The following is a 20417-nucleotide window of genomic DNA, read 5'->3' as shown; positions in this document are numbered from 1 at the left end:
TTTCACTTCCAAAGGAAAGTCCCTGCATTTGCTTGGCTCTCTGATTTGCTGGAGCTCTATTCTCTGCTTCTCCGTTTAAGGGGTGCCAGTGGCAGCAATGAGCACACCAGGCAACCGTGCTGGGAGAACTGTGGGTCTGGTCCTGCAGGGAGGTGGGGTTGGAGGGTTGCTAGGATGGACACTGGTCCAAACCACAGTGTTACTGGGACATACTGGTCCCATTTATACTCATGCAGATCCTTAATGAATTCAGTGATTTTAGCACACCAAAAGCTGAGCTCTTCTGTCCTGTGTTGTCCCTGTCACTGAGTGATGGAGGTCAAGCTCAGCTGGTGGGCAGCCTCCTGTCAGGGAGTGTCAGGGAGTGCTGCTGTCTCCCCTCAGCCTCCTCTTCTCCAGGCTCAACACCCCCATTCCCTCAGCCCCTCCCCAGCCCCTTGTGCTCCAGCCCCTTCCCCAGCTCTGTGCCCGGCTCTGGCCACGCTGCAGCCCCTCAGTGTCCCTGTGGCAGTGAGTGAGGGGCTCACCTGGGAAATCCTTGGCCCCTTCAGGGATGGGAATGTTTCTAACCACAGGAAACCAGTTCCCATCATTTCTGTTAAGTAAGAGTCTTACCTGTAAAGAAATCCCAGCCCAGTGTGTGGCTGAGGTCTCAGGGGATGACTTTAGCTGTGCCTGTAGGTGAATCTGCCTGCACACCTCTAGCAGTGCTCACAGCATCCTTTCACCCCCTTAATTTACAACCACAGGTAACACCCTCCCACCTCTGTGGGCAGTGGAGAGCCCCTCAACCTCTCCTGGAGGCACATCACGAGCCAGGTGAACCTACTCCTGTCTGATTGCCACCATTTCACGAGTGGCAGCAGCTCCCAGGATTAACTCTGACTCCTGAAACTACAAAGATCAATCCCCTGACAATGGTTTTCCTACTTATACATATTTTATTGCATTAAGGGGAAGACATCCGGCTCTGCAGCCTCTGCAAGTCCAGCCCAGACTAGATTAGCCACCACTTAACAGGAGATGCAAACAGCTGAGCATTACTGCTGTGCTTTGCAGGGTTTCAACACAGAAAGGACTCTGCTTAGGAATCAATCTCTTGCCAGAGAGCCTGACAAAGCTCTGGTGCAGAGAAATGATTGAGGAAAAGAAGTAAGGCTCACTGAGGGCACCATCACATCTGCTGCTCTGCCTGGGCAGTGCCCACCTCCCCAGCTAAAATCCTCCCAGCAGCACTTATTGGGAGAGCTCCAGTGGCCAAAAAACCAGCAATTTTACAAACTCCCCTCCTAATCTGTTCAGGTCTCCAGAGGAGGTTGTGTCTGTTCTCCTGCCACCAGCCTGAGAGGGTGAAAACTCTAACAGGTGGGTAGGAGCTCCTGGGGCGGGTACAGGCTCCCTGGGTGGGCTACAGGCTCCTGGGGTGGGGTAGAGGGTCCCCAGGTGGGTAGGGGCTCCTGGGGTGAGTAGGGAGTCCCCAGGTGGGTAGGGGCTCCTGGGGTGGGGTAGAGGGTCCCCAGGTGGGTAGGGGCTCCTGGGGTGGCTCAGACACCACTTGCCCACCCAGAGCCATACCAGCACGACTTGGGCTCTCTGGGGCTGTCACTGTGAGTGTGGCAGCACCTGCCAGGAGCAAAGAAGAGGTGGGTGCCAGCCTGAGGAGGCTTGAACACGTTGAGATGGCACTGCAAGCTCCCTCCAAGAGGCAACATGGACGAGCTGACCATGCTAGGGATGGGCTGTGTGACGTGGGTGTTCAGGGATGGGCCATGGGCTTGTCCTGGTGCTCAGCAGTGGGGTGGGCAGGGAGGGAGGGAGGAGCAGCAGCCCAGGGGGATGAGCACAGCATGGGCAGCCAAAGGCTCTCTCCTCAGCCTCAGGGAGAACAGATGGTCCATAGGAAATAACTCAAAAGGATTGTGGCCTTGTGCAAAGCTGCTATGGAGGAGCACAAATCACTGCCCAGGGCCACTCATGGCAGCAGATGGTCCCAGGGGTCTGGTGTGACCAGAGCAGGGCAATGGAAGGCAAACAGCAGGACACAGGAGCAGAGGGTAAGAAGGGCAGGTGGGGAGAAAGGGTGGCGCAGCACGAGGCATTGAAAGGCACCATCCAAAGACCTTCCAGGATCAAAATTACCTTGGAAAGAAGGGGAAGGAAGGCATGCCCAGGTGGTGCTGGGAGCCTGTCCCAGCTCTCCCAGCCAGACTGGGCTGAGGACAAAGCCCCAGCAGAGAAATCCTTCCAGGAAGGATGATCCTTTGGTGGTGTTATAAATCACAGCCTTGTCCACAATGGTTGTTCCAGAGATCCTTGGCTGTGACATCTCACGTCTCTTCACCAAGTCACAGCATGAAACCAGCTTTTTTGTACCTGTTCCTGAAAAAGAGGCTGTTTTTAGAAGAGCTGTGTGAGAGAATAACCTCAGCCAGAGCTGGCATGAGTCAATGCTGGCTGCACAAAAGGGAAGATCAATAGGAGCAGATTGGTGGCTGTGGCTGGGAACAAGCACAAATCAGGACAAGTGAGCAGAGCTGGGGGCTGCAGCTGGGCAGGTTGGGGAAGCCAAATATGCAAAAGGAGAAAAGAGCTGGGACTTCATGGAGGAAAAAGGTGCAAAACCCAGCTAAAACCCCACCCTTGGAGCACGAGGGAGAGGCTGGTGGAGTGGGGCTTCTCCTCAAGCAAAGCAGCAATGTGTACACACCATGGAGGACAGCTTAAGCCTAGCTTCCAAAATGACTTTGACCCAGGAATCAGACCTCACACACCAGGGGCTGGATGAGGAGCTGAGGGCTCACATGGTGCCTTCCTGGGAGGTTTGGAGCCCAAAAGCTCTCCCATCACAGGGCAAAGGCAGGAGGTGCTTTGGTTCCTACATTACTTTGTCACCACTGGAAACTCTTCCCTATACCTAAAAGAAACCTGTTCTAAGGATAAGAAGTAGGTGTCCAAAGAGCCTTTGCTTTGGTCTGATGAAAAAGAGGTGGCAAACTGTATGTCTGGTTCTCCTGGAAGGTGGCACATGGACAAACCCTGTGAAAGACCCCTGGGGAGAGCACTGAGTGCCAGCTCCCTCCTCATAACTGGGGGCAAACCAAGGATCTGGTGTCCCCAGGGCATCAACAGTCTGGGCTACCAGAAAACCAGCTTGGCTTCTGTGGCACCAGCTGCCTCACAGGGAGCAGAGGAGGGATGAGGCACCCCAGGCTGTGCATGTCCCCCTGAGCCCTCTCCAGCCCACGAGCCAGGGAGGGAGGAGATGCAGCAACCAGGCTGCAAGTGGCATCTTCATTGCACTTCCCAGTAACTGCTGGGGTTTGCAATTCCAGCTGCTGATCTGATAGCCATTAGCTGGCTGATGAGCCAGCCATTGGAACTATCTGTTTGCTTCTCTGCTAATCCAATTGTGTTTGATTTGCAGTGGAATCTGGTGCGAGACGTGAGCTGGAGGCTGGGGAGCAGCTGAGGGCTCAGGTCAGCTCTGTGCCTTGCTGGCTTTGCAATGCTGCATCCCAGGCAGCTGGGGAAGCAGCCAGGGGAAAGGGGCTGGGGCAGAGTTAGCAAGGGCCATGTCTGCAGTTGTGTTTGCAGTAGGGGCAGGGCCCCTCGAGCAGGGAGCTGTGCCGCTGTGGACTTTGAGATGTGTCCTAGGCACCCAGAACTCACCCAGCTGCTGGGCTGGGAGAGACAGCCAGGGCACCCACGGCTGCAGGTGGTGGCAGAGGGGCACAGAGTGGGGCAAAGCTGCCCTTGCAGGGCCAGGCATGGGGCTGACTCCTGCTCTCCTCCATCCCACAGCTGTCCTGCCCTCAGGCACTCACCCCACACAGATCTCAGGGGCACTGGTGAGCCTGTGTCCTCAAGGATTGCCTCGAGCAGAGGCTTCCTCTTCTCACACCAGACATGTCAGGCAGCACCATGAGTTTGGTACACTCAGCACACTCCTGGGAGGGATGAGTGGCTGAGAAGCTGTCCTGTGGAAAAGGCCCTGGGGGTGTTGAACAACAGCAGCTGAATAGGAGCCAGCAGCGTGCCCAGGGGGCAAGAAGGCCAGTGGCAGCCTGGCTGGGATCAGCAGTGGGGTGGCAGCAGGAGCAGGGCAGGGATTGTGCCCTGTGCTGGGCCCTGGGGAGGCTGCAGCTCCAGGGCTGTGTCAGTGCTGGGCCCCTCACTCACTGCCACAGGGACACTGAGGGGCTGCAGCGTGGCCAGAGCCGGGCACAGAGCTGGGGAAGGGGCTGGAGCACAAGGGGCTGGGCAGGGGCTGAGGGAATGGGGGTGTTGAGCCTGGAGAAGAGGGTCACAGCCCTCCAAACTCCAACTTCAATCACTGTGGCCAAGTCCCATGGCTTTTCTCCACCTAGCCCTTTGTGCTCATGGGATTTACAGCCTCACTGCACCCATTGCTTCAGCTCTGCCTGGCCCTTGGTCCTGCCCCAGGAGCAGAGATCCTGGTGGGCTCCAAAGCTGCCCTTACTTGGGTGAGCTCAGCCCAGAACAGCCTCTGGCTGCCCACCATCCCCAGACCCAGGAGGACAAGAGAAAGGACCACACATTCACATGCTCCAGGCTGTCCCTGGACAGCTACACCAAGCTCCAGATGAGTTTGTTTATTTGGCAGAAAGCAGCAGCATGTGCTGGAGGAGCAGGGACATGTCAGAGCCTTGAGGACTAAGCTTGGGAAAGCAATGGTGGAGCAGCAGCAGCCTGGAGCTTCAGAGCCTGGGTCTTGCACATCCATCAGCAGAAGCATCCACCAGCCAGCCCACACCTCCTAGAAAACAGCCAGGAGAGGGGGGCTGGATGTCAGAGGGGAGGAGCCCACAGAGAGGTCCCAGAAGGACTCTCCACCAGCATCAGCACGTTCTCCTCCAGCTCTCCCAGCTCTGTGAGGTGGGACATCTCCAGCAATGGATTTCTAGCTAATCTCTACACCTGCTGTGGTGGGAAATAACGTCCCAGGGTGGTCCAAGAGCAGGGTGAGACACCAGCCCCCACCCTTGAGGTCTCTTGGGCAAGAGGCAGTGTCCCAGTCCTTGCTGCTGGATGAGCTCTGCAGCAAGTGGGTCTGGCACAAGTGTCCTTGCTCACCACCAGCATCTGCCCTGGGGTCCCAGAGGACACTCCTACCTGGGAGTGAGCTCCAGCATATTTTCAAGCAACTTGTCCCCCAGAATGATTTGAAGAGCTCGTGGTGGCCCAGGCTGAGACACCCAGGGGGGACAATTTCCAGCTGAGGCCCCTGCAAACACCACGTTGCACTGCAGCAACTCACCTACACCTCATCCACGCTGCACTCCTCTGTGGGAACAAAGAGAAAGGCCATGTCCACACTGCCCAGTCCCACTGAGCACCCAAAACACACCACCCAGGGATGAACTTGAGCAAGGTGAAAGCCATGACATGCCAAGGCAGAGGGCTTTCTCCTGCCAGCTCAGGCCATGAAGTGGTGGCAGCAGGTCCCTGCCCACGTGCCCTGGTGCCCATCCTGGGCTGGGCAGTGCTCACCCTGCCTGGGCAGCAGCACCATCATCTCCTCAGTGTAGTTCTTCTCCCTTGCAAACTTCTTGAAGAGTGCTGTGATTTCGGGGCTCACCTCCGGGGTTCTGCCTAAGGTCAAAGACACAAGTTGTTAGCTCCAGGCTGTGGCTGGTTCCTGCAGCTCCTGGGGCATCCTGGGTGAGTGATGGTCCTTGGAGAAGCCTGGAGGCAGTGGTGGAGGTCGTGGGGAGCAGTGGTGGTCAGGCATGAGACACTCCTCCCAGGACAGGAGGAAGCAGAGGTCCTGGCACCAGCACAGCGTCTCCTCTCTTAGTTCCCATCCCCTCTGCCTCTGCCCCTATTGCAGCAGGACCCCCACTCTTCACCCCACTTCACCAAGAGACTTGCCCAAGGCCACAGAAACCTGAGTCACAGCCCCTCAACAGCCCCAACCCCCTGCCCCTTCCCTCTCCTGCACCAGGACAGACACTCCAGCTGCAGGGCAGCGTTGAGGAGGGGTCTCTCCCAAGGGCTCCCCAACTCCTCACCTCATGGGACATTGCAAAGTGCCCAACACCTCCCACCACCCCCCAGACCACAGATACACACTGTAGAGCCTCAGCATGTGGTAGGTTTTCCCATCCTTCACCCGGGTGGCAAAGATGACAGCGTAGGTCTGTCCGTCCGTGTCCAGCACCTGCACGGTTTTAGGGCCTCTCTCTGCAAAGGGAGGTGGAAGGAGGAGAAAAAGAAATGAGTCCCTCCTGCTGGCAACTGCCACACTGCAGAAGGGCTGTGGGTGTGAGCCAGGGTGCAGGGACAGGTCTCCTTTTCCTCTCTGGCTTTTCTACTTGCTGGGGAGACAGCAGCAGAGTGGAGGGACGGGGAGGAGAACTTGAGAGGGTCTGGGGATGGCCATTGCCTTGGGCTAAGGGATGGTGGAAAACCCTCTTGCTTAACCCCTCAGGAACATTCATCCCTTTGTGAAGTGAACCTGCTTTCCCCAGGGTTTAAGCTTGGTCTGAGTGTGAGTTGTCACGGGGAGGAATGGAGGAGGGGAAGCTGCCACGCTGGAGGGACACCAGCCCAGGCACAGACCAGCCATGGCAGCTGGCAACCAGGCACAGAGGGATGTCCCAGGAGCAGTAGGCACCTGAGGGCTGGGCACCCCAGGGATGAGGGAATCACATGCAGCCCTTGCCCCAGGCTCCCCACTCACCAGAGCTGTAGAACTCCCCTGGCACAGCCGTCGGCCGGTAGATCGCCTCTGACCTCCTGCATCCCTCCAGGCTGCCAGACAGGGAAGGATGTTCCAGAGGAGGTGAAAGATCCCATTTCCCCTCCCCTGGGGACACTGGTTCTGGGGTTGTAACCCAAACATGGGGCTTGCTGATCAGGGATGGGATGGGGTGGGGGGCAGATGCCACACTCAGAGCAATGGTGGCCTGGGCTGGCAGGGCACGGTGCTGGCACCCAAGAGTCATCCTGTGGGGTCAGAGCTTCTGGGTTGAGGCTGGTCCTGCTGGGAAAGCTCTGGCCGTGGAGACCCTCACTGCCCTGCTGAGAGCAGCAGTGTGTGCCAATCTCCATGGCAGGACAGAGCTGGCACTGCCCTAAGCCTGCCTGCCCAAAGAAGGGACCTTGTTTTAAGCCATGGGGCTGGTGGTCTTGCTTCACCCCTGCCCAGGGCTACTGAGTGGGGGCACACAAGTGGAGACCCCCCAGTGAAGGGCTGGGGAGGAGGCTGGCCACTGAAGCCCACAGAGTAAAAGCACTTGGCACTTACGTGGGGATGGCAAAGGAGACCTTGAGTTCATCCCCTCCCAGCACTGTGAGAGTGGCCATTGCCATCTTCAGCTGCTCCTTCTTTTGGAGGAGGCCCTCAGAGTCCGAGGCCAGAGCCACAACGTGCCATTTCCCTGCAATCTGGCAGCAAGGGCAGGCTGTGAGGCTGGGGGAGCAGGCAGGGGCTGTCCCCTCCTTGGGACAGAGCCAGGGCACCCTCAGGCTATGGGACACCTGCATCCCCTCTGGGCATCCCACGGAGGCAGCTCCACTGGAGCTGGGTGAATGCCCTCACTCAGGTGTCCCAGCTGTGCCTGGGGGGTCCCCAGCTGTCCCCAGTCCCAAAACACCCTTCCAAGTCCCACCCTGGAGCCTGGACACCACGGTGCCACCATCCCTGGAGCTCACCTTGCTCATGTCCCACCATCCCTGGAGCTCACCTTGCTCCTGTCCCACCATCCCTGGAGCTCAGCTCACCTTGCTCGTGTCCCACCATCCCTGGAGCTCACCCTGCTCATGTCCCACCATCCCTGGAGCTCAGCTCACCTTGCTTGTGTCCTACCATCCCTGGAGCTCACCTTGCTTGTGTCCCACCATCCCTGGAGCTCACTTTGCTCGTGTCCCACCATCCCTGGAGCTCACCCTGCTCATGTCCCACCATCCCTGGAGCTCACCTTGCTCGTGTCCCACCACCCCTGGAGCTCAGCTCACCTTGCTTGTGTCCCACTATCCCTGGAGCTCACCCTGCTCATGTCCCACCACCCCTGGAGCTCAGCTCACCTTGCTCCTGTCCCACCATCCCTCGAGCTCACTTTGCTCGTGTCCCACCATCCCTGGAGCTCACTTTGCTCGTGTCCCACCACCCCTGGAGCTCAGCTCACCTTGCTCCTGTCCCACCATCCCTCGAGCTCACTTTGCTCGTGTCCCACCATCCCTGGAGCTCGGCTCACCCTGCTCGTGTCCCACCACCCCTGGAGCTCACCTTGCTCGTGTCCAGCCCCACAGCTCGCAGCTGCTCAGCCCGTGCGTGCAGGATGCAGAGCAGGCACAGCCCCAGACTCAGCCCCAGGCGCTTCATCCTGCCGCAGCCTCCTCTCCTCCGCTTTCAGCAGCTCCGGCAGCGCGGCTGCGGCTTTTATATCCCCTCTGGCGGGGCTGTGCGTGCCCCACGGCACGGGGCGAGGCGGGGGCTGCCCAGGGCTGACCCCCAGCCCGGCAGGAGGGAAGCGCCGCGGGGCTGAGCCGCTGGACTTGCAGGAACTGTTGCTGCAGGAACTGTTGTTGTTGCATCACAGCTGCAATCAGGGGTTTTCCCCATCTGTTTGGTCACTTGGGAAAGAACAAAGAGATCTTCTGTTCCCCGGCCGGCTGAGCCGCGGGGAGGAGCTGCGGGGAGGAGCTGCGGGGAGGAGCTGCGGGGAGGAGCTGCGGGGAGGAGCTGCGGGCTCCTTCCCGGCACGGGCAGCCCCGTCCCGCAGCCAGGGTCCCGCACCACGGGGGCTCGCTCCGTGCCCCTTCCCTCGGGCGTGCCCCGAGCCGGGCATCTGCTGCCCCTGTGCACACGCGGGGGGCACCCGCAGCAGCAGGAGGGCTTGGTGGCACCCGGGGGACTGTGTCCCCTCCTTGCCAGGCTGGGATGTGCCCTGAGCCCTGGCTGGCTCCTGGACTCACAGCCCCGTGTGCCCCGTGTGCCTGGCTGGGCACTGAGAGACCCCCGCCCCGGCTCAGGGGGGCAGCACTGGGGCCCCGGGGGTTGCTGAAGGGGGTGGGTGCTGCCCTCCAGGCTCGTGGCAGCACAGCCTGGGGCAGTGTGGGCCAAGGGAGGTGGGAGACAGGCTTGGGGGTTCCCAGCCCTGCAGCACATGGCACAGCCCCACTCCCAGCAGGTGAGAACAGGGAAGGCTGAAGGGACCGGAATGACCAGGAACAGGCTGTGGGCTGGTGCCAGAGCTGATTGTTTAAGCAGCCTGCCCAGACTGGCTGCCTCCAGCTCCCCTGCCCCAGCCCATCCCAGCTCCACTTTCCCCTCCCCACATCCCCAGTGCTGCCCCACTGCACCTTCCCCAGCCTCTGCTCCCCATCCTCCCCACGCTGGGGGCAGCAAAGGACCCCAACACCCCTGGGTGCTGCAGGGGTCGAGTTCAGGGTGCCAGGGGACAGCAACAAAAGCACTGAGCTCCTCTGCATCTATTTATTTAGGGGAGGGAGGTGGGATCCTGGTGTGGGGCAGCAGCTCCAGCAGAGCGTGGGGGTGGAGAGGAGGGAAAGGGCCATCTGGGGTGAGTGCAGAGCCTGCTTTCCTCCAGGTTGGAGGCCCTGCCCTCAGCCCCTTCAGCTGCAGGACAGAGGAGGGAGCAGTTAGAGCTGGGCAAGCCCATGTGGCACAGACCCCAAGGTGACCATGGGGTCCCCAGGGGCTGCAAGTCCCAGCTCAGCACAGGCTACATGCCCTGGCCACACTCACCTGCTGGCCTTGCTGCACTGGTCTGTTGGAAAGCAGAGGGGTGAGCACATCATGGGCAATGCCATGGGCAGTGTCCCAGCCCCATGCAGCAGGCCAGTGTGCCCACTCTGCACCCTCCTGGCACTCACCTGACTTGGGCAGGACTGCCAGCATGTCCTTGGTCAGGCCCACAGTGGGGAGGAGCTCTTGGAACCTCTGCAGGAGCTGAGGGCTCACATGCTGTCCCCTGGCTACAGCAGCACCCAAAACAGGGGCTGGTTAGTGTGGGAGCTGGCAGTGAACCCCACACCAGGCTTGGAGACCCCAGGGAAGGGCAAAGGAGGTGCAGGAAGGACAACAGCCACCCCACAGCCACCTAGGGCTGGTAGCAAAGGAGCACAAATCCTTTGGGATGAGCAACCCACCAGCCTGGGGTGCTGTGGGGCAGCTGTGGGGCTGAGGGCTGGCAGCTGGCACACTGCTGAGGCGCCTCCATTCACACCCCAGTCAGCTGGGGCCGTTTTGGTGCAAGGCTTCATTCACCCCAGACGAGTTCCCCCGGTGCCAGCACGCTGGGTGCTGATGGTGGTGGGCCTGGGAGGTGTTGGGGAACCCATCCCCTGCCCCCCCATCCACTGCCCACATCCCCCCCAGGGTCCCAGGGGTGCCCATCCCCACCCCCAGCACGCACTGAGGAGCTGCAGCCCGACGCTGTGCCCCTGCCCGCTGTGCTGCAGCTGCTGCACGATGCCATAGTGCCCGTAGTCTGTCTCCAGCACATGCAGCTCCCTCTTCTCTTGCACTGCTAAAGACACCACATGGTGCTGGGTCAGGCAAAGTGGCACAGCCAGAGCTCCTCTGTGCCCCCAGCCAGAGCTCCTCTGTGCCCCCCTCCGGGCAAGAGCCCCACGTTTGCTCAAGGGAGCCTGAGAGTCACAGTCATTGGGGTTGGCAAAGCCATGGAAGCTGCTGCAGTGCCAGCCCTGCCCTCACCCTGCCCAGCCCAGCACTGACCCACGGCCTCAGCACCTCAGCTCCACGGCTTTGGGATCCCTCCAGGGCTGGGCACTGCCCCAGCTCCCTGGGCAGCCTGGCACAGGGGCTGACACCCCTCTCAGGGAAACAGTTCTGCCTCAGCTCCAACCTCAACCTCCCCTGGGGCAACTTGAGGCTGTTTCATTATGTCCCATCATTTGTTACTGGGGAGCAGAGCCTGACCCCAGGTCCCTGCAGCCTCCTGTCAGGGAGTGTCAGAGAGTGCTGCTGTCTCCCCTCAGCCTGCTCTTCTCCAGGCTCAACACCCCCATTCCCTCAGCCCCTCCCCAGCCCCTTGTGCTCCAGCCCCTTCCCCAGCTCTGTGCCCGGCTCTGGCCACGCTGCAGCCCCTCAGTGTCCCTGTGGCAGTGAGTGAGGGGCCCTGTACCCACCTGAGTGATGGAGGCAATGGGGCCCAACCCCCCTCCCAGGCACAGGGCACTGCCCATGCCCACCCTCCCAGGCACAGGGCACTGCCCATGCCCACCCTCCCTTTCAGGGCATCCACACCTCCAATCCCCACACTGAGACATACCCATGTAGTGCCCTGGCTGCCCTCTTTGCTGGAGGAGCAGCTCAAACTTCTGGCATCTGTCCAGCCTGGGAATGGAAAATGGAAGCAGGGAAGGTGGCTGGAGGCTGTGTGAGGGGCAGGGGGTGCTGGGCAGGGGAGCACAGCGGGCACGGGGCACGCAGGGCACAGGCAGACCGGGCACCGTGGGCAGAGGGAGTTTGGCTGCAGCTGCATGGGTGCATGGGCAGGATGGGCACTCACAGGGGCAAGATGAGTGTCATGGCCATGTCCCCCCCAGGTGTGATGCTGATGGTGCTGATGGGCGACTTCATCCCGTCCTTCATCCTCAGGAACACGGAGCAGTTGGAAGCGGCAGCTGCGACGTGCCACGTCCCTGCGAACTGCAGCGGGGGCTGGGAGTGCCAAGGGCACCTGGCATCCACCCTGGGCACCCACCACCCACCCAGGGCATCTGCCACCCACCCTGGGCACCCACCACCCACCCAGGGCATCTGCCACACACACAGGGAACCCACCACCCACACAGGGCATCTGCCACACACAGGGCATCTACCACCCACACAGGGCACCTGCCACCCACCCTGGGTACCCAACACCTACCCTGGGCATCTGCCACCCACACAGGGCACCTACCACCCACCCAGGGCATCTGCGACCCACCCTGGGCACCCAACACCTACCCTGGGCACATACCACCCACCCTGGGCACCTATCACCCACCCAGGGCATCTGGCACCCACACAGGGCACCCACCACCCACCCAGGGCATCTACCACACACCAAGGGAGCCTTGCCACCTACCTTGGGGACCTGCCACTCACCATGAGGGACCTGCGAGGGGCATCTGCCAGCATGCCCTGAGCAACCTGCTGCTCACCATGGGGAAATGCCACCTGCCATGGGGACCCACCAGCCCCTGCCCTGCCCCATACCAGGAGAGTGGGCACAGCATGTGACCCACAGTCCCTGGGGAAGCACCACAGGCTCAGGGGCACTGTGGCCCTGGGTGTTTGTGTCCCTGGGCCATGGTGCCATGGCAGGAGCTGCTCAGGACCTGCCCAGCTCTGCACCCACATCCCTGCTCCCCTGGATGCTGAGGGGCCAGGCCCAGGGGGTGCCCAGCCGTGCCCTGGGGTGCATCACAAGCACCCAGCCCCTCCAGCCCATGCCATTACCTTCTCAGCATCGAAGCCTGGCTGCACAGTGACCTGTGCCCCTGCCCTCAGCAGGCAGAGCAGGGCCAGTGCCAGGCTGGGCAGCACCACCACCATCATCCTGGTCCAGGGCTGGGTGAGGAGCCCTGTGCAACAGCTGCATTTATAGCCCCCCCTGCTTTATGGAACAGCTTATACAAGAGATAACGTGTCCCCGTGTTGGGTGACAGCTTTGGCCCCTTCCCCCCAACTGCATGAATGCTCCCTTGTGTGTGGCACAGCCAGGGCATGGCAGGCAGCTGGCAATGCCCTGTGCTCGAGGCTGGGAAGGGGGGTGCAGGGGCTCAGTGGGCACTCAGGACCCACAGTGCCAGGATGGATCCTGCCATGCAGAGGAGGATGGTTGGACCAGTGTTTTAGCCCAAGGCTGGTGTTTTAGCCCAGGGTTATGCCCAGGGCCAGTGCCCCAGAAGAGGTTGTGGCTTCCCAGGCTGGGAGCAGTGGGCACAGACCCTGTGTCTGGAGGGGCTCTGTGCTGATGGCACAGAGGGGAGGTGGGCAGCCAGGGCTGAGCTGCAGCCAGTGCTCACAGCCATTGCTTTGGCTCATGTCCATCCTCCCCTAAATTAGTGGAGACACCCCCAACTCATGATTGCCCAGCACCCCACTCGCACACCACCAGCCTGCTCTCCAGCAGGGAAACTGAGGCAGGGGGCTGGGCTAGCCCAGGGTGCCTGAGGGGACAAGTCCCTGCAGTGGAGTCCCAGCCCTGGGAGCCCTTCTCCCTCTCGGGTGCAGGTTTGGTGCTCAGGCAGCAGCTCATGGGCTTCCACCTCAGCAGCCCCATGGTCTGGAAGCAGGATCAGCCCTGACCCTGGCACCACTGGCTGTGCTCCCCCTCCCCATCAGGGCTCCCCTCTCCCCTGGCCCAGCAGACAAGGAGGCCTCTGTGTTTACAGGGGCTTTAATGGGGACGGGGGTGAGGCGTGGGGGCGAAGGCAGGGAGTGGAGGCTGCTGCAGGGAGGGGCTGTGCCAGGGACAGGGTGGGTCGGGGCAGCCCGTGGGCTCTGGCTGTGGCAGCCCGTGGCTCTGCCTGCAAGAGAAAAGGGGGTGAGAGGAGGGAGGGCACACAGAGGGATGTGGATCCTGCTAGTGCTGTGCCACCCCATGGGTTACCCCCACAGGGAACCCAGAGAGGAGCAGCCAGGGGGAGTGGGAAGGAGCTCAGGGGTGGCTCTGAGCCCCTCCAGGACTCACCTAAGCAGCCTCTGCCATGCATTTGTCTGCAGGAGAAGAAAGCAAAGGTCAGTGATTGGGGGCTGGGGGAGCACAGCCCCCCCAAACTCCATGTGGGGCTCCCCATGGCTGATCCCAGTGCCATCCCACAGGGAGAGGGCAGGAGGGTCTCAGCCCCACGGGTACCTCAGCCCCTGCTCCCTGCCCACCAGCTCCTCACCCGTCTGGGGCAGGATGAGGATCTCATCATCCCTCAGCCCCTGCTCCTTGGAGAACTGGCTGAACCTCTCCAGGCGCTCAGGACTCAGCTCCTTCGTCCGACCTGCAGCCCAGAGCAGGATGAGCCACAGCTCCCCCCCTCCCCAGACCCTCCCCAGACCCTCCCCAGTGCAGGGGCACAGGCAGCCCAGCAAGAGCTGGTCTCCCCAGGAAGAGAATCCCAACCCAGGCACCCCACGGGTCAGCCCAGCCTGGGAGGTGACACTGCTGCTCTCCCACGGGAGATCCCCCACTGAGGACATCCCTGGGGGGCAGGGGAGGGCAGAGGGGGCAGGGGGGGCCAGGCAGACGTACTGTAGAGCAGCACCATGGTGGAGGAGCCGCTGCTCTTGGAGATCTGGGTGGCCACCAAGGCGTACTCGTCGTAGTTGGTCTCTACCACGCGGATGTCGTGTTTGCTGCCCCAGCCTGCGGGCCAGGGAGGGCACAGCTCAGCCCCAGGTACCCAGCCAGCCCCAGGGCTCTGGTGAGGGCAGAGGGGCAGCGGGGCTGGGTAAGGAGCTGGGGGCATGAGGAGCAGCCCCAGGGCAGGGGCTGGGCACTCACGTGGGTTGCTGTAGCTGAAGCGCCCCGGCTGCTCCGTCCTGGTGTAAAGGCTGTTCCTCTTCTCACACTGATCACCCCTGGGGAGCACAGCCCAAGGGCTCAGCGGGGCAGGGGATGCTGCAGCACCAGCACTCACCCCTCTCAGGTTGGGGGAGCACCCCCTGCCCACACTCCCCCCTCCCCTGCCCGTACTTGGGGTAGGTGGAGGTGACTTCCAGGTTGCCGTCTGCGCTGCTGGAGATGACGGTGGTGCACATCTTCATCAGGTGCTTCTTCTCCTTGAACCAGTTGGAGTTGGAGGCCAGGCCGATGCTGTACCATCTCCCCACGAGCTGCACACAACCTCTGCTCGGTCACCAGCTGGGCACAGACGCCCATCTCACCCCCCTCTAGTCCCACCTCAGCCCACTCCCCGCTCCCCTGGCAGCCTGTGCCCGCGGCAGGATGTGGCCAGGGGTCCTTGATGCCATCCTGGGGTCCTCAGCCCGCAGGGAGCTGCTGCAGCCACAAAACCCCATGGCCAGGAGAGCCCTCACAGCCTAGCACTGGTGCATGTCAGCACCCAGGGGCAGGAGGGCAGAGAGGTGCATGGGAGCCTCCAGCATGTGTATATGGGAGCCTGGGCTGGGGAGGGGGCTGGGATCCATGTTGAGGGGGGGCCATGGCCCATCTCCCTGCTGCTTCTCAAGCTGAGCTTGTTTTCCTCAGCCCCTCTCTGAACCCCCTGTGCATCTGCACCCAGCCCCCAGCAGCCAGCTCAGCCCCACACCCCCTCAGTCCTGCCCCACGGGACGGAGCCTGGATCCTGCACCCTCCCAGCCCCGGGGCCACCCTCACCCCAACCCTCCTCCCCACACATTTTGGGGGTGCAGATCCCTGGGAAGTCCCTGACCCCGTGCAGGGGGGGTCACCTTGTCCTGCTGGAAGTCTCTCTGCACGGGAATGCCGTCCTGCGCGTGCAGGGCCCCCAGCAGCACCAGCCCCACCATGCCCAGCAGCGTGCCCTGGGCAGCCATGTCTGTGCCGAGCCGAGCCGAGCCGAGCCAGGAGAGAGACCACGGCGGTGCTGGGGAGCTGGGCACGGCCCTATTTATGGGAAGCTGAGCTGTGGCCCCAGGGGGACCAGCCCTGGCTCCCCCCACCCCCTCCCCAGGCCGTTATGCAAGCGAGAGCAGGGGCGAGTGCTGGAGCCAAAGGGCAGGCACGGGAAGCTGCAAATGCTTCCCTCCTGTTGCCAGGACATGTTTGCTTCGGGGTGCCAAAGTGCTCTGCAGCAAAAACACAGCTGGGAGCCAGCACAGCACTGGCCCTGCCCCCAGCGCCTCAGAGCCGGGCCAGCACCAGGGGCTGGGGCTGCCCCTGCCCACCATGGCGCCCCTCACAGCCACACAGGGACAGGGGGGTGATGGCAGCGGCCTGCCAGGTGCTGATCCAGGCTCAGGGGCACCTCTGGGTGCTCCTGTGGGACTTTCCCTCTTGGCCTGACTCTCGAGCCTGTATTGCTCCAGAGAGCACTTGGCCATTCATTGGGACACATCGCCCTGAGGGGCTGTTGTGGGGTCCCCAGGGGGAGCAGGGGGCTGGGGGTGTGTGGAGGGGCACATTGCAGCCTCAAGGACCACTCCACAGCCAGACAGCTCCCCCAGACTTCATCACCCCACAGCCAGACTACCCCAGACCCCACCACTCCACAGCCAAACTCCCATAAACCCCACCATCCCACAACCAGACCCCCCAGACCTCACCACCCCACAGCCAGCCAGACCCCCCAGACCCCACCATCCCACAGCCAGACTACCCCAGATCCCATCACCCCACAGCCAGCCAGACCCCCCAGACCCCACCACCCCACAACCAGACTCCCCCAGACCCCATCACCCCACAGCCAGCCAGACTCCCCCAGACCCCACCACCCCACAGCCAGACCCCCCAGACCCCACCACCCCACAGCCAGCCAGACCCCTAAGACCCCACCATCCCACAGCCAGCCAGACCCCCCAGACCCCACCACCCCACAGCCAGACCCCCCAGGCCTCACCACCCCACAGCCAGACTCCCCCAGACCCCACCACCCCACAGCCAGCCACCTCACCCAGACCCCACCACTCCACAGCCAGACTCCCCCAGACCCCACCGCCCCACAGCCAGCCAGCTCCCCCAGAGCCCACCACCCCACAATCAGACTCCCCCAGATCCCACCACCCCACAGCCAGACAGACCTCCATAGCCCTTGGTCCCCCCTCACCACTGGCCAAGAGGGACTGGGAGAGCTCTCCCTCACTTTGGGGCGAGCAGCAGGCACTGAGCTGCCCTCCCCAACTTAACTTGGGGACCCCCTGAGCAGGGAGAGGGCTGGGGAGGAACATGGCACCCGTGGGCCTGGCAGTGCTGGGGCAGAGCTGGGCCCTGCCAAGGCTTTACATAATGTCCCTCCCCAGCCCCGGCCCCACATCCCTGCGGGACTCAGCACAACAACACACCAGCTGAGAGGGGCAGGACTGGCACCGTGAGAGCCTGGCAGGGCCCCACACACAGGGCCAGGGCTCAGCCCCTGCCCCAGCCAGCCCCACCACACGCCAGCAGCTCTGCCCATCGGGTGTCAGAGGCCTGGGGGTCCACGGTCTGCGCTGGGCAGGGACGTGACCCCCCAATCCCCGCTGCCCGGGCACCTTCCTGCAGGACAGGGGTCCTGGAGGTGCCCACCCCCGGCTCCCCTGAGCTGGCAAAGCGGGGGCCAGGCCAAGGAGCTGGGTGGCAAAGCTGGGTGCGGGGACAGGGGCACAGGGGCAGGCTGGACTGTGGCTGCAGACCACCACGGTGCCCGGGCACAGCCCTTGAGGCACGGCCTGGGGGTCTGCACCTCAGAGAAGGGATCACAAGTGGGTGACACCTGATGAATGGGGGTGCAGGGCACAGGGGCACTGGGCAAGATCCCCTGGGTAAGAGTCAGGTCACCTCTTGCCCCCTCACTCTTGCTGCCCTTTTGCTTTCCTTCACTCCCCTCACTTGCTCCCCGTGCTCCCCCCTCAACTCCCACCTTGTCTCTCTCACCCCATCACACTCCCCTCACCTTCACTGCTCCCCCCTCACTCCCCTGACCCCCATTGCTCCCCCCTCACTCCCCTGGACCCCCATTGCTCCCCCCTCACTCCCCTGGACCCCCATTGCTTCCCCCTCACTCCCCTGACCCCCATTGCTCCCTCCTCACTCCCCTGGACCCCCATTGCTCCCCCTTCACTCCCCTGGACCCCCATTGCTCCCCCCTCACTCCCCTGACCCCCATTGCTCCCCCCTCACTCCCCTGGACCCCCACTGCTCCCCCCTCACTCCCCTGGACCCCCATTGCTCCCTCCTCACTCCCCTGGACCCCCACTGCTCCCCCCTCACTCCCCTGGACCCCCATTGCTCCCTCCTCACTCCCCTGACCCCCATTGCTCCCCCCTCACTCCCCTGACCCCCATTGCTCCCTCCTCACTCCCCTGGACCCCCACTGCTCCCCCCTCATTCCCTCCTTGCCACCCTCACCTCCATCGCTCCCCCCTTGCTTCCTTCACCCCCCTCATCGCCCTCACTCTCTATTACCCCCCCCCGCCCCCATTCACCCCCATTGCCCCCCCTCAGCACAGCCAATGCTGGGGGGGCAGGAGCCTGGCCAGACCCCCCCAACACCCGACTGCTGGCTCAGCCGCGGGACAGAGGGCTGTGGGGGGATGTGGGGGGCTGCGGGGACTGTGGGGGGCTGCGGGGACTGCGGGGGGCTGCGGGGGACTGTGGGGGACTGCGGGGGGCTGTGTGGGGCTGCGGGGACTGTGGGGGGCTGCGGGGGGCTGCGGGGGGCTGTGGGGGGCTGCGGGGGGCTGTGTGGGGCTGCGGGGACTGTGGGGGGCTGCGGGGGGCTGCGGGGGGCTGTATGGGGCTGCGGGGACTGTGGGGGGCTGCGGGGAGCTGTGTGGGGCTGCGGGGGGCTGTGTGGGGCTGCGGGGACTGTGGGGGGCTGCGGGGGACTGCGGGGGGCTGTGTGGGGCTGCGGGGGGCTGCGGGGGGCTGCGGGGGGCCGTGGGGGGCTGCGGGGGGCTGCGGGGGGCCGGGGGGCTGCGGGGCAGGGCCGGGCTGGCGGTCACGCGGCCGGCCCTTACATAAACCCGACAAACAACACGTGTGAGGCTGCCCGCGGATTGCAAAACACCGGCACGGGGGAAGGGAGGGGAGGGGAAGGGGGCTGCACGCTGCCCGTGCCGGGGGGGCCGAGGCCGGGGGGGTCGGCACCGCTCCCCGCAGCCTTCACCCCGCGGGACCCCCCTCCCCCAGCCCCGGGAGGGGCGATCAGGGACCCCCGGGCTGAGGGATGCCCTGCCCTGGCTGGGGAAGGGTCCGTCCTGTGCCCCCCGTGCCCATGCAGACCCCCGGCACGGTGCGTTGCCCACCCCACCCCGGGGGCTCGGGGCTCTTACTCACCCGCACATGTGCCATGGCACAAGCCCGTGGCCGGGGTGAGGCTGAGGGAGGGGGTCCGGGGCTGAGGGAGGGGATCCGGGGCTGAGGGAGGGGGTCCGAGGCTGAGGGAGGGGATCCGGGGCTGAGGGAGGGGATCCTGGGGCTGAGGGAGGGGATCCTGGGGCTGAGGGAGGGGGTCCGGGGCTGAGGGAGGGGATCCTGGGGCTGAGAGAGGGGATCCTGGGGCTGAGGGAGGGGATCCGAGGCTGAGGGAGGGGATCCGGGGCTGAGGGAGGGGATCCGGGGCTGAGGGAGGGGATCCGGGGCTGAGGGAGGGGATCCTGGGGCTGAGGGAGGGGATCCTGGGGCTGAGAGAGGGGATCCTGGGGCTGAGGGAGGGGATCCGGGGCTGAGAGAGGGGATCTGGGGCTGAGGGAGGGGATCCTGGGCTGAGAGAGGGGATCCTGGGGCTGAGAGAGGGGATCCGAGGCTGAGGGAGGGGATCCTGGGGCTGAGGGAGGGGATCCGAGGCTGAGGGAGGGGATCCGAGGCTGAGGGAGGGGATCCTGGGGCTGAGGGAGGGGATCCGAGGCTGAGGGAGGGGATCCTGGGGCTGAGGGAGGGGATCCTGGGCTGAGGGAGGGGATCCGAGGCTGAGGGAGGGGATCCTGGGGCTGAGGGAGGGGATCCTGGGCTGAGGGAGGGGATCCGAGGCTGAGGGAGGGGATCCTGGGGCTGAGGGAGGGGATCCTGGGGCTGAGGGAGGGGATCCGAGGCTGAGGGAGGGGATCCTGGGGCTGAGGGAGGGGATCCGAGGCTGAGGGAGGGGATCCGGGGCTGAGGGAGGGGATCCTGGGGCTGAGGGAGGGGATCCGGGGCTGAGAGAGGTGATCTGGGGCTGAGAGAGGGGATCCTGGGGCTGAGGGAGGGGATCCGGGGCTGAGAGAGGTGATCTGGGGCTGAGAGAGGGGATCCTGGGCTGAGGGAGGGGATCCGAGGCTGAGGGAGGGGATCCTGGGGCTGAGGGAGGGGATCCTGGGGCTGAGGGAGGGGATCCTGGGGCTGAGGGAGGGGATCCGAGGCTGAGGGAGGGGATCCTGGGGCTGAGGGAGGGGATCCTGGGGCTGAGGGAGGGGATCCGGGGCTGAGAGAGGGGATCTGGGGCTGAGAGAGGGGATCCTGGGCTGAGGGAGGGGATCCGAGGCTGAGGGAGGGGATCCTGGGGCTGAGGGAGGGGATCCTGGGGCTGAGAGAGGGGATCCTGGGGCTGAGAGAGGGGATCCTGGGGCTGAGGGAGGGGATCCGAGGCTGAGGGAGGGGATCCGAGGCTGAGAGAGGGGATCCTGGGGCTGAGAGAGGGGATCCTGGGGCTGAGGGAGGGGATCCTGGGCTGAGAGAGGGATCCTGGGGCTGAGAGAGGGGATCCTGGGGCTGAGGGAGGGGATCCTGGGGCTGAGAGAGGGGATCCTGGGGCTGAGGGAGGGG

General features: G+C 63.6%; 3 protein-coding genes across 9 annotated transcripts; all 3 read right to left on the bottom strand.

Moving 5' to 3' along the window:
- Window positions 1-921: 921 nt before the first annotated feature.
- LOC104558646 (extracellular fatty acid-binding protein) lies at window positions 922-8503 on the bottom strand. 2 transcript variants are annotated; one of them, XM_062011675.1, is made up of 7 exons: window positions 8252-8503; window positions 7271-7410; window positions 6704-6774; window positions 6094-6204; window positions 5512-5613; window positions 5279-5304; window positions 922-2379 (listed from the first exon to the last, which is right to left on the bottom strand). In XM_062011675.1, exons 1-6 carry the CDS (start codon window positions 8345-8347, stop codon window positions 5279-5281), a joined length of 546 nt encoding a protein of 181 aa, XP_061867659.1. In that variant the 5' UTR covers window positions 8348-8503; the 3' UTR covers window positions 922-2379. The 2 variants fall into 2 exon arrangements, with proteins under 2 accessions (XP_061867659.1, XP_061867658.1); XM_062011674.1 differs by lacking the exon at window positions 922-2379 and adding an exon at window positions 4559-4777 and having other exon boundaries at window positions 8252-8501.
- Window positions 8405-13283, bottom strand: LOC133627274 (lipocalin-15-like). Of its 6 annotated transcripts, none has more exons than XM_062011668.1 (6): window positions 11523-13283; window positions 11283-11347; window positions 10404-10517; window positions 9862-9963; window positions 9734-9755; window positions 8513-8598 (listed from the first exon to the last, which is right to left on the bottom strand). In XM_062011668.1, exons 1-6 carry the CDS (start codon window positions 11771-11773, stop codon window positions 8571-8573), a joined length of 582 nt encoding a protein of 193 aa, XP_061867652.1. In that variant the 5' UTR covers window positions 11774-13283; the 3' UTR covers window positions 8513-8570. The 6 variants fall into 6 exon arrangements, with proteins under 6 accessions (XP_061867650.1, XP_061867652.1, XP_061867651.1 ...); XM_062011669.1 differs by lacking the exon at window positions 8513-8598 and adding an exon at window positions 9518-9604; XM_062011666.1 differs by lacking the exon at window positions 9734-9755 and having other exon boundaries at window positions 8405-8598.
- A 101-nt stretch (window positions 13284-13384) lies between these two features.
- LOC133627276 (lipocalin-like) lies at window positions 13385-18970 on the bottom strand. The gene is made up of 8 exons (XM_062011673.1): window positions 18954-18970; window positions 15410-15584; window positions 14691-14830; window positions 14499-14575; window positions 14247-14360; window positions 13894-13995; window positions 13695-13720; window positions 13385-13530 (listed from the first exon to the last, which is right to left on the bottom strand). The coding sequence occupies exons 1-7, from the start codon at window positions 18959-18961 to the stop codon at window positions 13695-13697; spliced, it is 642 nt and encodes a 213-aa protein (XP_061867657.1). The 5' UTR covers window positions 18962-18970; the 3' UTR covers window positions 13385-13530.
- Between the last annotated feature and the right edge of the window lie 1447 nt (window positions 18971-20417).

The sequence above is a fragment of the Colius striatus genome, chromosome 19 (assembly GCF_028858725.1).
Source record: "Colius striatus isolate bColStr4 chromosome 19, bColStr4.1.hap1, whole genome shotgun sequence".
NCBI lineage: Eukaryota > Metazoa > Chordata > Aves > Coliiformes > Coliidae > Colius > Colius striatus.
Note: the sequence above shows the minus strand (reverse complement) of the source record. Positions and strands in the feature narration are given on the sequence as shown.